Source organism: Lissotriton helveticus, chromosome 10 (assembly GCF_964261635.1).
Source record: "Lissotriton helveticus chromosome 10, aLisHel1.1, whole genome shotgun sequence".
Taxonomy (NCBI): domain Eukaryota; kingdom Metazoa; phylum Chordata; class Amphibia; order Caudata; family Salamandridae; genus Lissotriton; species Lissotriton helveticus.
Window position 1 is genome coordinate 976,281,057 of NC_136071.1, and position 18,138 is coordinate 976,299,194.

At 47.5% G+C, this 18,138-nt stretch overlaps 1 protein-coding gene across 1 annotated transcript in view; it reads right to left on the minus strand.

Annotated features, from left to right (window-relative positions):
• The window catches only part of CLXN (calaxin), a 216,990-nt gene that overhangs the window by 157,175 nt on the left and 41,677 nt on the right, over positions 1–18,138 (minus strand). Inside the window, exon 2 of the mRNA XM_078663652.1 lies at positions 4,794–4,949. Coding sequence (XP_078519778.1) covers positions 4,794–4,949 — 156 coding nt within the window. The remainder of the gene's footprint in view (positions 1–4,793; positions 4,950–18,138) is intronic.

Here is an 18,138-nt window from a genome sequence, read left to right on the forward strand (position 1 = left end):
GAAGATACAATCCTACTCCTCTTTGGTTGTTGAAATACTACATCTCAGTAGTATTGTCTGTTAAGTCTTGAACTGACCGAGCACAAAGGAAGGGGGGAAGGCCTTGAGAGCCAAACGCATTGTCTGCAGTTCAAGAAGATTGATGTGCAACAATCTTTCTTATGGAGACCAAAGACCTTTGACCTCTGGATCTCCTAGATGAACTCCTCACACTAGAGTGGAGGCATCCGTTATCACTGTGGCCATCTGCGGAGAAGGAGGAGGGTGAAATGGCTCCCCTCGAGACAGGTTGCCAGAATACCACAATATTGCAGATCCATCGCAGTGTCTCCAGAGATCCTGATAACTCCGAGATCTCTGTTGTGTTCAAACCACTGCCTGCAGAGGCACCACTGAAGAGCCCTCATATGCCAGGGTCATGACTGACCAACAGAATGCAGGAAGCTAACAGACCGAGCAGGCACAAGACCTTCATGACTGGAACAAAATCTCTATTCTGAAACAGATGAATCATAGCCTGAATGTCTTGAATCCCTTGAGGGCGCGGGCAGGAACAACTCATTGTAGTATCCAGTACTGTCCCTATGAACAGGTTGTGCTGAGAGGGCTCCAGGTGAGATTTGGGTGCCTTTATTGAAAGTCCCAAGCTGAACAACAGTTGTGCTGTCAACTGCAAATGGCACAACACCATGTCTGGGGACTTCGCTTTGAGCAGCTAATCGTCTAGATACAGGAATACTGGAATGCCACACCTTCTGAGATGTGCTGCCACCATTGCCATCACCTTTGTGAAGACTCGAGGTGAGGAAGTAAGGCCGGACAGAAGGACTGCAAACTGATAATTCTGCGACCTCGCTGTAAAGTGGAAATACTTAAGATGAAATTTCAGAATAGGGATGTGAAAATACGCATCCTGCAAATTGATCGAAACCATCCAGTCTTCCTTCTCCAGTGCAAGAAGAGCCTGTGCTAGGGTCAGCCTTTTGACTGAGGTTGAGGATCGGACGCAACCTGCTGTCCTTCTTGGGAATCAGGAAGTACCGGAAATATCATCCCTGACCCCATTCCTGCTCTGGAATCAACTCTATTTCCTCCTTTTGAAGCAGCGTTTGCACATCCTGCTGGAGGAGCAGAAGATGCTTTTCTGAACAAAGCCCTTGTTGGGGGGAATATGAGGGGGATACTCCTGGAAGGGTAGGGCATACCCATTTTCTACAATGTCGAAAATCCAGGGGTCTGTGGTGATAGATCTCCAGTGAGGTAGAAATTACTCCACCCGTCCTACCACTGGGCCAGCATGCTCCAAGATGGTCAAGTTAGAGCTGCTTTCCTGCAACAGTGGCCAGGGAGGAAGAAGAGGAGGAGGAGGCTGGTTAATGGGCAGAACCATGCAGACGACCTCTGCCTTTCCCCTGTAGCTCCTATAACAGGGATTTGATCCTTGCTGCTGTTTCCAATTCCTTCCGCAAAAGGACAGGTTCCTGCTAAAGCCCTGAAACCTGAGATACTGTTATAGTCCTTAGGCTGCCTGTGACTAAAGCCATAAGGATCTCGCAGTCTATCTTCAAATCTCTGCAGCGCAGAATCAGCCTTGGCCCTAAACAGTCAAGCCCCATCAAAGGGCAAATCCAAAAGTGTAGCTTGAACATCTGGTGAGAAGCCCAACCCTCAACCAAGCATGCCTTCTTGTAGCCACAGAAGAATCCACGGCTCTTGCCACCGAGTATACAATGTCCAGATGAGATTGGATAGCCTTGACGGGCTGCCGCTTGAGAGTCATTCAATAGCTCTGAGAAATATTCCTGAAGATCTCCAAGCAACTTTTGAATGACTGAGACCATTAACCCCTCCCACGCTCATGTTGAGCTGAGCTCGTCATGAGCCACGGTTCCCGTGTTGTTAGAACGCTCGCACGCGGGGCTAATTCCCCCGCTGTGCTGACTGTTCTATGAAAACAGGTGTGGCCGTGACGAGCTTAGCTCGTCACGAGCACACGAGCACAGTGGCTCATGACAAGCTGAGCTCGTCATGAGCACCGGGGTGCTGTGCGCACCCCCCCCGCCCCCAAGCACAGCGGGGGAATCAGCCCTGCAGTGAAGCGGTTAAGGCATGCACATATCGCCCTAACAAACAAGTAGCATTCGTGGATTTGAGGGCCATTCTTTCAGAGGAACAGACTTTCTTTACTTTCTTTACGCTTGAGTAGAAGGGAATTACCAGATGACAATTTAGATGAACAAGCGGCCTAAACCACCAAACTCTCAGGCTTGGGGTGTGAAGATAAAAACACAGGATCCATCGGAGCTGGCTTATATCTTCTGGCCACTAATCGACACTTAAAACAGAGGACATCAACTTTTGGCCTTTCACAAGTATGGGCTCCATCAAAGAGTAACAATCGCTCTGAAGATGAAGCAGTGGAATGAAGCACCACTGTTAGTATGTAGGATTTCAATTCTGCAGTAGGGAGAGGCAGACAACATATCTGCAGCTTTTCTTATTACCGTATGATAGGAAGTGACCTCACGGGGTGCAAAACTATTAGGAGATGATAATTCCCACTCAGAGGAAATATCCAGAACACTGGCCTCCTCTAAACCCTCAAATCCAGACCCAATCCTTCAGTCTTTCTTTCTTCAACACCTCCATGCTCTTCCAGATATCTTTCTTCCTCCAGCAATCTCTGTGCTTCCCTACGGGATCTGGTCTTCAGCGGGGTAAGAGGTGGTGCCAGCCACTTTGGTACTGATGCCGAAGGTTGATCAGAAGGTGGAAGAAGTGTAGAAGTCGGCTCCGGATGTCGCAGCATCAGTTTGGATCCAGACAGCACCAGAGAGGGTTCATGCAGCGTTAAAGACTAACGCCCTTCCTGTAATGGTAACAGCATCTGATGTCTCGGCGCCAACAGAGACCAGGGCACGGAGTCATAGAAATAAAAACCATATAGGGTGTCTGTTAAAAATGGGCCAAAAATTCTCCAAGAGAATACAATAGTGGACCAATGGGACCAGGAAGCACACCAGATGAAGTTTCAACCCTTGTAAAAATTCTAAACATTGCATTCAGAAAGAAGGAAGGATCAGATACAGGAGCCGGGAATGCCAGATACTTTAGTTACTGGTTCAAGGGCACTGTCAACGGATGTGGAGTAGGGACCACTGGATCCAAATCCAGCTCTGGTATAGGCTGTTCGTCATGGCCTTGGTGCTGGGGGCAAAGTCTGAGACATCGTCAGAGATGGAGTCAGTGATAACTTCTCTCTCTCTTCCTGAGGCTTTGGATCTGGGGATGCCAACCTCGGCGAACCACCTTTAGAAGAATGACATCGAGACGCATGATGCTGCTTCTTCTTATGTTTTCTTTTGGATGACCTGGAAGTATGGAGATATAGCGACTCCTAACAAGGTTTAGATCTCCGACGACCTCCCTTCTGCCTCTTAGCCTTCGCCATGAACAGCTTTGCCTTCCTTTCCTTCAAGACCTTTGGATTCATCTGGCAGCATGACGAGTAGGCTTAAAAGTTGTGGTTCAACGATAAACACCAGAAACAGTCTTCATCTGGGTCAGTGATGGACATCTTACCGCTGCATTCCTTACAGGGTTTAAAGCCCGACTTCCTCGGTGGAGGCATCTTCACCAGCAACAAAGTTCCACCTACAAAATTGAAGAAATTGGAAAACAATTTCAATGGAATGATGCGCATTGCTTATATTCAAAAGGTGAGGAATCCACAGGCAGAACTATCCATCAGAAACAATTGTATAGCATCATCAAAGAGCTACTGGAGGAGGAGGTTGCAAGACAGCTGGGACAACCTGTGGTAGAAACAATTTGCAGGTGCTGGGCTGTTGTTTGCTAGGACTGTTTTCATGCCCACAATGAAACACAATTCTCGATCTAGCTCTGCTACTGGCACAAAGGGCCAGAGCTATCTCATGGAAGTTGCCTGGGGCTCCTAGATCCAGCAGTGGTGCAATGCAGTCTGGATATTGTCAGCGGGCTGTTTATTGCACTACACAGAGGAGAAAGGAAAGACAAACAGACACCTGATAGGTTTGTTAGGTTATAATGTACTGTAGGCCTCTGAGGCAAGACAAAGTCTACCAGATAAGTAAGGGCAACATATGCAATTACGGATTATGTTGTCAAAGATTAGAGAGGAAATTGACACGACCACTAGGCACCATTGTAGATGAGGAATTGAGCATTGGTTTAATCACACACTCCTGGTTTATATTTGACTGTTTATTGTTGTGTATTTCTTCAAGTGGTTCATCCATGAGATGATGTGTTAAGTATGTGTTTTTACACTTCAAGTGATATTAAACTGATTGTATGACTGTCCTACTGCATTGTACAGTGCAAGGTTCATTGATGTGACACAGCCATGGTTCAATCATGTGTTTTGGGGGTAAACTAATGCAGACTCAGAAAGAAGTGTAGACTTGTTTGTAATTCTTGCTTTCCGTTTTCTTAATTAATTAACCAAGGAATTGGACATGCCACATATTCAAAGAAAAGATAACTTTGCTGGTCAAGCCACAACCAACTAGCAGCAGGACGCTTCTAGACCCCACTTGGCAGCTGCAAACACACACGATCTGACAGTTATACAGTGTGTACTCCTAAACCAGCTACCATTGTCAAGAGTGCAACGGTATCATATCCTTTATTCTCCAATGCCTCGTATATAACTCCAGCCTTAACTACTACATTGCGCATCACAACAAAATACATTCACCACCAGGATACATAATACGGACGTTGGCTTTGTCAATTTTTGTCTTTCTTACCTCTGTCCATAATCATGTCATCTGTCATTCCAAAGGTGTTGTGCAGAATGTTCCTGAACTTGTTACGGTCTAAGCCATTTCGAGATAGCTTTCCGCTCCCACCTCCCACAAGCGCCTGAAAGAGTTTCATGAGGGATTCTATTTCACTTTTATTGACTGGAAAAAAGATCACATGAATTAAAATGTTAAAAATTAACATAGAAAAAGGCAAATATAAAACTGATATTTATGTTTCATCTTAGAAATACTTTTGAAGCTATAGAGTTAAAGGCTGAAGAACCTATCCCTAGCAACAACTAAGGTGAGACCTGTGCCACATACTGCACTACTAATTGAACTGTAGGGCAAAGTAGTACCAAATTATGCATCTGAATTTGCTGAAATAAGTTGTATGGAAAATGCGTGTTGTACAGCACCAAGAACAGGCAATACAATTGATGCGCTGTGGTCATCTATTATTACATTTTCACACACACAAACTTGATTTAAATAGACCTCAACACTTTAGAAAGTGGATATATTCAGTTTAAGAAATCTAAATTCATACATTCAGCTGGTAAGAAACAAAACATTACTCTCCAACAGCAACTCTATGTGTCTTGAACTAAAACACAAGAGACACATGATTTTCAATACTGCTCTACATACATTCTCCCAGCCTTGGAAAGTAAATAAGTGAGTGAACAACACAATGATGGTTGGGTCTGGACTAATTGGGTATCAGACACTGAAGCTGCAGCATATTGTTAGACTGACTGATTCTAACCATTAAAGGGAGGAGACCTGAACTGGAGTAGCACATCGCGCAGGGACCTAGGAAATTTGGCAGGGCTGTCACAGAGCTATAGTCACACAGCAAGTACATTTTGGTTGAAGGAACAGGCAGTTTTTAGGTCAGGCCTACCAGACAGGCAAGCTGTCATGTTGGGAAATACATATTGTGGCCTTACAAAGAACATAAATGGCTTGCATTCTGCCTATTGCTTACCATTGGTTGACTTTAGTGTCACTCCTATTTGCTTACTTTCTATCTCATGGCTTTGCTTGTTTCAGTTTCATGTAGCGCTTTTTCCTCAGTCTTCCATCTAAAGTGCTACTGATTAATCTAAAGCATGTAATGACACCCCATTCTACACCAGAGCCACCTCATCTTTACTTGAATTCCGCAAGAAGTTGAAGACCTGGCTTTTCAAATAATCAACATACGATAGGCAGGGATCGGCAAACACAGCGGCTCAGCATCAGGATACCACTGTGAAAGCAGACAATGATGCAGAGGAATAAATAATCCTATATTTCTAAAGGGAAAAAATTCATTGATCCCTATCACCGAGTCCCAGATCTCTACATTTTTTCTTTTTTCATACAACTCCAATACCAACTCCAAAATCAGTAGTCAAAAATATATTTTAACTTTTTTATAACAAAAAAGCACACAAAACATATACATAGATAAATACATATATATCACAAAGTTTGTATCCACTGCATGAAGACGCACTCCACAACAAGGTAATTTCACTGAATTCTTTATTGAGACAAACCGGCACTGGCATCCAGATAGTGAGTTGCCTAAAGAGTTTCAGTGCTGCCTCGCTCCTTGATCACAGGGTGTTAGTGCACCTGCCCAGAAACAAAAGACACTTGTGTTACTTCAAATGTATTGCCCTCTGGTGGGCCTTTCTAGTAAGTTACATTGTTGGTGCAGGCTTGGACCTGTAGTGTCCTTTGTACAATTCTCGCCCTTCAGTGGGTTTTGCGCCGTGACTCACTCTTTGTAAATTCAAAATACCCTTCAGTGGGTTTCGGGTATCAGAGCCAGTTAATTTTATTAAGACCAGTTGTCCCGCATGACAGGTTTCAACACTTCTGACCTTGTGTGGCCCCATTAAAAAACAGGGTGGTGCAGTCCTCCCGACCTGGACAAACCAGAAAACATTGCACAAAGTTTTTATCCACTGCATGAAGACGCACTCCACAACAAGGTCATTCCACTGAATTTTTTATTGAGGCAAACCGGCACTAGCATCCAGATAGTGAGTTGCCTAACGTGTTTCGGAGCTGCCTCGCTCCTTGATCACAGGCTGTAGGTGCACCTGCGCAGAAACAAAAGACACTCATGTAGCTTCAAATGTAATGCCCTCTGGTGGGCCTTTCTAGTAAGTTACATTGTTGGTGCAGGCTGCGGCCTGTAGTGTCCTTTGTACAATTCTCGCCCTTCAGTGGGTTGTGCGCCATGACACACTCTTTGTAAATTCAAAATACCCTCCAGTGGGTTTCCGGGTAACCAGAGGCAGTTACTTTTTATTAAGACCAGTGTCCCGCATGACAGGTTTCGACACTTCTGAACTCGTGTGGCCCTTTTAAAATTCACGGTGGTACAGTCCTCCCGAACTGGACGAGCCGGAAAACATCTCACAAAGTTTTTATCCACTGCATGAAGACACACTCCACAATAAGGTCATTCCACTGAATTCTTTATTGAGGCAAACCGGCACTGGCATTCAGATAGTTAGTTGCCTAACGTGTTTCAGAGCTGCCTCGCTCCTTGATCACAGGCTGTTGGTGCACTTGCGCAGAAACAAAAGACACTCATGTTACTTCAAATTTATTGCCCTCTGGTGGGCCTTTCTAGTACGTTATATTGTTGGTGCAAGCTGGGACCTGTAGTGTCCTTTGTACAATTCTCGCCCTTCAGTGGGTTCTGCGCCGTGACACACTCTTTGTAAATTCAAAATACCCTCCAGTAGGTTTCCGGGTAACCAGAGGTAGTTAATTTTATTAAGACCAATTGTCCCACATGACCGGTTTTGATACGTCTGAACCTGTGCGGCCCCTTTAAAATTCACGGTGGTGCAGTCCTCCCGACCTTGACAAGCCGGAAAACATCTCACAAAGTTTTTATCCACAGCATGAAGACGCACTCCACAACAAGGTCATTCCACTGAATTCTTTATTGAGGCACACCGGCACTGGCATCCAGATAGTGAGTTGCCTAATGCGTTTCAGAGCTACCTCTTTCCTTGATCACAGGCTGTTGGTGCACCTGCGTAGAAACAAAAGACACTTGTATTACTTCACATTTATTGCCCATTGGCAGGCCTTTCTAGTAAGTTACATTATTGGTGCAGGCTGGGACCTGTAGTGTCCTTTGTACAATTCTCGCCCTTCAGTGGGTTTTGCGCCGTGACACACTCTTTGTAAATTCAAAATACTCTCCAGTGGGTTTCCGGGTAACCAGAGCCAGTTAATTTTATTAAGACCAGTTGTCCAGCATGACAGGTTTCAACACTTCTTAACCTGTGCGGTCCCTTTAAAATTCACGGTGGTGCAGTCCTCTCGACCTGGACAAGCCGGAAAACATCTCAAAAAGGTTTTATCCACTGCATAAGGACACACTCCACAAAAAGGAAATTCCACTGAATTCTTTATTGAGGCAAACCGGCATTGGCATCCAGATAGTGAGTTGCCTAACGCGTTTTGGAGCTGCCTCTTTCCTTGATCACAGGCTGTTGGTGCACCTGCGCAGAAACAAAAGACACTTGTGTTACTTCACATTTATTGCCCTCTGGCGGGCCTTTTTAGTAGGTTACATTGTTGGTGCAGGCTGGGACCTGTAGTGTCCTTTGTACAATGCTCGCCCTTCAGTGGGATTTGCGCCGTGACACACTCTTTGTAAATTCAAAATACCCTCCAGTGGGTTTCCAGGTAACCAGAGCCAGTTAATTTTATTAACACCAGTTGTCCCGCATGACAGGTTTCGACACTTCTGAACCTGTGTGGCCCCTTTAAAATTCACGGTGGTGCAGTCCTCCCAACCTGGACAAGCCGGAAAACATCTCACAATGTTTTTATCCACTGCATGAAGACGCACTCCACAACAAGGTCATTCCACTGTATTCCTTATTGAGGCAAACCGGCACTGGCATCTAGATAGTGAGTTTCCTAGCGCGTTTTGGAGCTGCCTCCCTCCTTGATCATAGGCTGTTGTTGCACCTGCGCAGAAACAAAAGACACTTATGTTACTTCAAATGTATTGCCCTCTGGTGGGCCTTTCTAGTAAGTTACATTGTTAGTGAAGGCTGGGACCTGTAGTGTCCTTTGTACAATTCTCGCCCTTCAGTGCGTTCTGCGCCATGCCACACTCTCTTTAAATTCAAAATACCATCCAGTGGGTTACCGGGTAAACAGAGCCAGTTAATTTTATTTGGACCAGTTGTCCTCCATGACAGGTTTCAACACTTATGAACAGTGTGGCCCCTTTAAAATTCAGGGTGGTGCAGTCCTGGAGGACTGCAGTCCTGGAGGACTGCACCACCGTGAATTTTAATGGAGCCACACAGGTTCAAAATTGTCGAAACCTGTCATGCGGGACACCTGATCTTAATAAAATTAACAGGGCAATAAATTTGAAGTAGCCCAAGTGTCTTTTGTTTCTGCGCAGGTGCACCAACAGCCTGTGACCAAGGAGCGAGGCAGCTCTGAAACACGTTAGGCAACTCAGTATTTGGATGCCAGTGCCGGTTTGCCTCAATAAAGAATTCAGTGGAATAACCTTGTTGTAGATTGCGTCTTCATGTAGTGGATAAAAACTTTTTGAGATGTTTTCGGCTTGCCCAGGTCGGGAGGATTGCACCACCGTGAATTTTAAAGGGGCCACACAGGTTCAGAAGTATCGAAACCTGTCTGGCGGGACAGCTGGTCTTCATAAAATTAAATGTATCTGGTTACCCGGAAACCCACTGGAGGGTATTTTGAATTTACAGAGTGTTTCACGGCACAGAACCCACTGAAGGGTGAGAATTGTACAAAGGACACTACAGGTGCCAGCCTGCACCAACAATGTAACTTACTAGAAAGGCCCACCAGAGGGCAATAAATTTGAAGTAACGCAAGTGTCTTTTGTTTCTGCGTAGGTGCACCAACAGCCTGTGATCAAGGAGCGAGGCAACTCCGAAACGCGTTAGGCAACTTACTCTTTTGATGCCAGTGCCGGTTTGCCTTAATAAATAATTCAGTGGAATGAACTTGCTGTGGAGTGAATCTTCATGCAGTTGATAAAAACTTTGTGAAATACATACATATATATATAACAAATCATTCCTACCCGTTCTTACTTCATATGGATGCTAATAATAGATAAGAAGCCTAATTCAAAAAGCAATTTCGGAAAAGAAAGAGATAGTCCAATACACACTTGAGGGGATACATCAACCCTCCACTTAGTAAAAGGAACGAGTGGTCAAAATCTTTTATGTGTCAATCATAATCTGTCGGACTCCTCAATGGTTTGGGGTCGACGCATTTCGGCCCATTCATTCAGGCCTCATCAGGACAGGAGAGAAAAGAAATGGCAATGCCTACCAAGCAATTTATACAAACCAATACCATTTCTGTTATATAACATTAAATAAGAGAAACCTAAGTATGCATGACAGTTCAAAACCTCTCTTGAACAAGCCCCCTAGGGTGCAGGACAGAAGAACACCAACCACAGTGATGTGTTTGAAAGAAAAAAATAAGTGAGAAACTACCCTTCTAGTAATTTAAAGTCTGAAAGTCTCCACAAGTGTCCCCCTTAAACAATACATCTAATAAAACCACAAAGTACATATCTCTGTGCATTCACAACGCTCCAAACACCAGTGTCTAAAAGAGCGACTGAAATACACAGACCAAGAATACTAACCAAGAACATTAACAGGCTCTACCGTAAATTCAGGGGGATTCTACACTTCATGTAGATATTACACAAGAAGTCTCCTCTCAAACCTCTCAGTATTAGCACAGATGCTAAACAAAGAAACAGAAATTAAATAAACTCTATATGATGCCAAAGAGCAGAAATTCCAAACGCTGATCGAAATCACGACTAACCTGTGTATACGAGAGTAGTGGTCCCTGCTCAATAAATGAGGAAATCCGCTTCTATGGCGCAAAGGTCTTGTGTTTGAAAGCTGCACAAGAGTAGGCAGCGAAACAGTTGAAACCAAAGTCCTGGGTTGCTCATAGAAGGGCAAAAAAGCATGCAAATTATTCTGAACATGCTTATGACCATTAGTAAAGAAAAAGTTGCAAGCATGTGTTCCTCCTTTCCCAATATTTCAGTTCACTCCCATCAATGGGTGTATTTTGCTTGATTGTGGCAGATAGCATAGTACAGATTAGCTTGAGTGAACAAAGTTCTTTTTATTGATATTTTTCATCAGGTTTCATCCATTTTCACTCATTTGTCAGATATTCATTGTGCAAATTCTCTTAAGAAGCAGTAAGGCAGAACAGCCGACACGTGTTTCGCCCTGTGTGGCTAGTAGGGCCAGGGCTTTCTCAAGGCTAGTATTGTTCTTTCAATACAGCAATGTTTCACGATTAATTAATTCATTATCACGTAATGTGGCAGACATCATCAGTGGACAGTCAAATTTTAGAGGCCGACGCCATCAGCTCACTTGTCACCGGGTAAATCCGCTGCATGATGCAATTCAATTCAGCCACTAGAGGCACATGCTTTCCTTCCCCTACACCCCCCTACTCCACCACCCTTCTGGCACTAGTATGACCCTCGGTCACACCAAAGACCAAGTACCCATGCTCTAAGTGTTTCAAAGTATGCATTTCCACCATACTAATTGTAAATCTTTTCCCCTCCCTTTCTTACTCAGACTTCTACACTCCAATGCATCGAGCCTCACATTACTCCCCCCCTTTATCTGCCTGTACTCCTCATCTAATACAACCACATAATTCTGCTCTCTAATTTTCTCCACATCAAGGCTATAGCTTCCTTCATCCACTCTCCCTTTTGTCATTACCTAACATCACCCTTGTCAACAACTATCATATACTTGACATATGACTCACCCTGACTCACCCTTTCTACCTCCAGTTATTCCAGTAAAATCACCAATAATCATGCTAAAGTCTGACCTGAACCCTTGCTTACCTTTAAATCCTTGTTCCATAACTACCTATAACCTCACTGTATTTGCCCTATCAAACATTAAAATCCTCCTCACAAATTCTTGCGAATGTTAGATCAATTAATAATAAAGTTCAACGAATTAAAATGAACTCTACATGTAGAATCTTATTTTGGAATCATGACTTGTCCTGCTATTTTTGACAAAAATGTGAATACGTGATATTGGCTACACTTTTTGAAAGAAACCATTCCCAATGCATATAGGATACTGCAAAAGAATTCCCCAACCCAAAAAAACTTGAAGGAGGACTAGCCATTGGTCTACAAAAAAGCCCTTCAGGCCAGACAAATTGAGATCATTCTCCATATCCAACCTTTAATTCATTTCCTCTTTTATCCACAGACTGCCTTAGCCTTCACTGAACCGTTCTTGTGCTTCATTGTTGAAATCATTTTAAAGTACTCAAACCATTACATTCCTCTATATATCAACATGTAGTTTGATAAATAAAACTCCCACCAAACTGAACTTTTTGCCTTCAATGAATCTTTTGCAGTGAGTCACTGTGCCCACCCCACACATCAGGATATAAAAAAGAATATGTGGCTGCCCTAACACAGTTGCAGTAACTGCAGCCCACCCCATCATCTGGATGGATGATCGTGTGATTTCTTTCAACCCCCACCACTACATTATCACTAAGAGTTTGTCAGCCTCTTAACCAACACATAACCATTAGATCATGAAAGAAACGGGATCTCTCCATATTTACCTCTACCCTACCGACCTCTATAAGCACCAACACTGCAATAGCAATTTAATAGTTGTCCTTGGACTTACAAGCATCTTTCACAAACTAATACCTTTATGTTCTATCACAACAAACAACCAGTTCAAGGTTCCGGGTTGGTTGACTGTGTAAGTAAGTTTTCTGAAGGCAAACAAACAGACACTCAAAAGTTAACACTACCATGCCCTCTAGAATCTTTAGGTGACTATAATAAAAAAACTTTGGAAGTTAACTTACAGAAACTCTAACACTCCAGTGCCACACCGGAATCTATAAGGCAACTTTACAGAAAGAACAATGCAAAACTACTTCCTCCATGCCTCGGTAACAGTGTGCCGCACAGAGAATTGATTAACTCTGGAAAAGGCTATGTGAACCTAATAAAATGAATAACTACTTTGATATAGACAGCAGGACGATGGCCATGGAAGTCTGCCCCTAGTAATCAGGAGCAAGGCTACCCCCCTTTCTGGTAACAAGTGTGCACCGAGTGATGGAGGGGACCCTAGGCGTGGACGCGCCCGACCTCCTGGAGCCCTTGCTCGGATCGGGGAGCCAAATGAGCCCCCATCAGGACAATTTTATTCACCCCTGTGCATTCTATTCTATCATAGATGTTAAGGTAATAACTCTAATTGTCTTTTAACTTACCAGTTTCTAATACTCATGTCTGTATAAAGGTTATTGTATAAGATGTATGTACGGCATTGTAGGTCACTCCATGCGACATGATATGACATAATGTGTGAGCCTGCAATATTCATCTTCACATGCCTATGTATTATTCAATATATACAGTACTTTTCTATTCCCAATGTAGAACACTTGCGATACTTACATCTGCATGCCTATGTATTATCCCCTAAACATTGTACCATTCAACCCTTGTTGTAGAGCGCTTACTATTTCACTTTATGCACAGCCTCCCCCCCCCCTCCCCCTGGTGCTACTTTCCTTTCCTACTGTGGGTTAGTTTCGTTTTCCACTGTATCTCTCTGCTGTAAAATTCAATAAAACATTCTGAACTTAAAAAAAATGAATAACTACTTTAAAACCCCAAATGCACTGTCTTCAAAGTTACCAACTCAAAGATAATTTGTGATTCTCTGGCTAATTAATTGATTAAATTAGTACAAGTCCTCAAAATCTACTTTCAGAAGACAAAAGAGAAAGACTTGTTACTCAAGCCTCAGCCTGTCAACAAACCAAATCTTTTGTGAAATGACTCCTCTTTGAAGCTTTTTACACTGGACGACTTCACCAGGAAAATAGGATTGTTACACAACTGAATTCCCAGAGGAATATGCCTAGCTCATATACTCAAGGGTATACTGTTCAAATGATGTGTTGCCATCCTGGCCATTGTTATAATTAAGCATTCCTTAGGGACAGGAACCTTCACAAGTGGACTCAAGCTAACAATATCATTTTTTTAAATAAATGTTTATAAGAATTTTTCATAACAAAACACAAAAGGCTTTTGTAAAATTGTCTCCAATTATATACGTGAACTATTGAGGCATGTCTTATTTTCACAATCTGAGACCAACTTGCAAATTTAGAATGAACAAAAAGCAATTTGCATTAGAACTGGATCATGGGGGGCATGGCTTGGTGCATCAAGATGGCAGTCGCACTCTAAGAGTGCTCCGGACCCCTCCGTCATCCGTGCTATGATCCACCGCCATCAGCCCATCAACAGTCCTCTCTTCTACTTCCGTGTCCTCTGCCTTGACCTGCACTGCCCGACAGGGTGTCTGATGCCGTTTTGCCTCCATGTAGAGGCAACTTTCTCCACTTTGACTCCGGTGTGTCTTCGTCTAAGATGGCGGTGCTGTCCCCTGAGGCCTGTTTGCGCTGCGATGAGTGGAGATAGGACATAGTCTGGCAGGAGTCGCGAGCATTCTGATCTGTCTAGGATCCCCAGCTGACCCCCGCTGCTGTGGAGGTGGAGAGCCGGATGCTCCGGTAACGGCCCTGAGTGAGGAGCTCCTCCCCTGCCCGATCAGACCCGCTGACACCGCTGGTCTGCTTCGCGACGCCGGAGGTGAGACCCCTGAGGGAGCACTCCACTGGACGACAAATCGGCCGCCGGGTTGGGCGGCGGAGTCCCGGAGTTTGACTCCCCACCCGTGAGTGATCCAGTGCCTGTGACCTGGAGCCCTGCCTGGCCGCAGCCGGGGGTCCTGTGCACCTCTACCAGCTTTAGGCCGAGGTGGGAGATCTCCGGAGCCCACCTTCAGACCGGGTTTCCCTGCGGCTGTTGACTCGGCCAGCTGGGGGCCGGGCTCTTATCTTGCAGCTGGCTGCGCCGGCGTTGCGGCCACGTACACCGAGCTGAACCGGACTTGAGGAGGCATCCCGGCTCCCAAGCAGCGCTGCGTGGCTGGAGACCCGGTGCCCGACAGTTGCTGCGGCTGGCGCTGTGAGTACTGGGAGGACGCCTGCCTGCTTATTGGGCCCCCCTGCGTCTCGGGAGCCCGGACCTGCCTGCGGCGGCCCTCGAGCTCCGCAAGTGAGCCCTGGGGAGGAGCTGTGCTTTCTTCATTGCCCCGGCGAGGCTGTGCTGTTTCCTCCTGCTGGAGGGACCGCCGCCTTACATCTGTGGACCGTGAACCCTGGGGCTGCCTCGCTGACCTCCTGTGCCCGGCTGGGGGCCTGCAGACCGGCCCCTTTCCTGGCAGCAGAGCGGCTGACACTGTGGGGGTTCAGGGGATGCCTGCCTGCTTCCCCGGCCCCCCCTGCATCTCGGGAGCCCGGATCTGCTTTGTACCGCCCTCCGGCCTGCCTGAGAAGGAGCTGCGGTGTCCCTGATTCCCACCAGTGATCTCCTGGACTGCCTTCCCACTGGGGGGGGGTGGGGGGGGGGCGCTGCCTTGCTCCTGTGGCCTCCCCTGAGATCCAGTGAATCCGGTGGTCGGACTGGCTGTCGGCCGGGTCCAGTTTGGATTACTGTTTCCTGTGACCCCTCTGGCGGCCTCTGGTGCTGCATTGTCGCCTCGGGGATGAAGGGGGCGCTGCTTAGACCTCCTAGGGACCTGAACATGCTGCACTGGTGTCTATGAGCTGCCAAGGGACTTTCCTTCCTCCCCCCTGTGACAACTGAGGAGAGGAGGTGTGCACGCTGCTGAGGGGGTGCGAGCCTCTGGGAGGGGGGATCGGCCGTCGATCGGTCGGCAAGGGGGGACGGTGTGCGCAGCCCCGGGCCGACTCCGTGCCTGGTTGGGCTTCTCCCCCCCCCCTCCCCTCACCCTTGGAGTCCCGGAGGGTCGGCGGGTCCTCGACTGCCACCTCGGACAGTGGCGCTTGGGTTTCTCAGGAGGGGCCCGTGGGTGGTCCTGCGGCTACGCCTTCTTTTTCTGCCTGGGAGGGGACCGGCGCAGGTCTGGTTGCCCGGACACGCTCCACTGACTGGGTGCACCCGCCTGGGGCGGTGTTCCTGAACTGAGGCTGCTGCCTGGGGTTTCTGGTCGGCCGCACGGCTCGGGCGGCGGGGAGTCCTGGTCGCGGGCCCCTCCCGCTAACTTCTGTCACCTAAGGCCGTGACGTCCAATCTCCTGCCTTCGTGGCTGATCTTGGCCCCCTGCGCTGCATCCCTGGTGTCCATCTTTGGTGATCTGGCGACCTGACACTCTTCAGAGGTCCCCACGGAGTACGATTGGCTCGACGCGGGCGGCGAGGGCTTACTGCGCCTTGGGCCCCTCTTCTCCATCCTCTTTCCTTACCTCCCAGCTGTCCGGATTACCCTAAGTGAGCCGTGTCTCCGTCCTGTATAGAGATCACCGTGGTCCGGGACAAGATACCCAAGAATCAGGCTACCCAAACCAAGATAGATCGGTTCACCACCACTGATGCTGGGGCTGCCGGTGGTCCTGCTGGCTCTGATGCCCCTGCCGTGCCCGATCTCTCGGTGATTCTTCAGGCGATCCAGGCGTCACAGTCCTCATTCGAGGGCAAGATTGCAGAGGTCCGTGTAGACATAACGCTAATCCGACAGGACCTTCGTAACGCTAACACCCTGATTAAGGAAGCGGAGTCCCAAGTATCTTCTGTGGAGGACGAGGTTCAACAACTCAAGGCCCAGATGAACCGGCTCCAATCCCACACACAGGAGCTCCACCGGCGGGCTGAGGATGCGGAAAATCGTGCCCGCCGCAACAATCTTCGCCTGGTTCAATTTTCTGAAGGCGTGGAGCAGGGTCGGGCAGCGGACTTTGTAGAACGCTGGCTACGCCCCTGGATGCCCAAGGGCGAGCGCTCCTCCTGGTTCACGATCAAGAGGGTGCACAGATCGCTTGCCCCCCCGGCCGCGTGCCCCTCCACGACCAATTATCCTGCGAATCCTCAACTACAGGGACAGGGACGCTATCCTGACCGAATCCCGGAAGAAACAGCCGCTTAAACACGAGAACCTGACGATAATGGTTTTCCCTGACTACACCAAGGAGGTTCAATCTCAGCGTCGCTCCTTTACTGAGGTCAAGCAGAAGCTAAGCTCGCTTAACATTCAATACCGGCTCCTTTTCCCAGCACGGCTGCATGTGGTCTTTCAAGACAAGTCCATCTTCTTTGAGTCTCCAGAGGAGGCGTGGACATGGGCAACGGAGGATCGCCCGCTGCGGATGCCTGTCCAGGACCGCTTGCAGCCTGCTGAGGGGCTCGGCGGGACGTGCCTGTGCTCCGCCCACACCGGAGACGCGCAGGGGCCGGCAGCATGCGCGCTCTGCCTCTCCGGCGGGCTCCTCGCGGGGCCCCATGCGTGGGCCTTCCGGGGAGACCTTTCCGGCCGGACGGCGCTCTGGCTCCTTGGACCACTCCGACCCCAGTTGGGCTTCGCCTCGACCGTCCTTGATGGATCTTCTGGATACTGATCTCTCCCGCAGCCCGGCTCTTCTCACCGGGCCGGCCTGACCACATTGCAGAGATGTTAGCCTTTGATACGATGTTTGGGTTCCTGGCTGGAGTCGTCTGTGGCCAGTGGCTGAGTCTGAGACTAGTATCCCATTTGGTCACTAACTGTTCGCTGATGGTATAAGACATGAACATCCTAATATGAGGAGGGGTCCTCCACGACTTATCCCGTTTCCAAGCGTTTTAAGCTTGGTGTTTCAGTGTTCTGTTACTGTTCGGGAGACAGATGCTTCCGTTCCTGAATTGTCGGGTGGGGGGGGGGTTGGGAGGGGTTGGAGCCTCTGCTCCTGTTTGTTTTGTTTTTCAAAGTTGCTGTCTTTTGCACCACCGTTCACCTACTACATTTGGGAGAGCACATCCTATACACTGCTGCGCTACTCTATCCAAGGGCTCTGGGAGTTACAGCGCCTCTCTCAGCTAAGCTCACTTGCGACCCGGGTCCCCCATGGCCCCCTCCTCCTTGGCGAGTCTAGCGTGCTTTCAACGCTCCGCCTAATGTCCTGAAATGTTAACCGCCTGCTGGATAAAATCAAACGCGCAGCCATCCTGCGATACGCCCAGCGCCAGGCGGTAGACATACTCATGCTTCAGGAAACCCATCTACTAGGCCAACGATGTCCTTTCCTTAGCCGTTATGGCTATGGCGCTGTCTGGCATTCTGTGGTTGGTAGGGGTTCCAGAGGGGTGGCAATTCTGGTATGTCGCACTCTTCCCCTAGTTG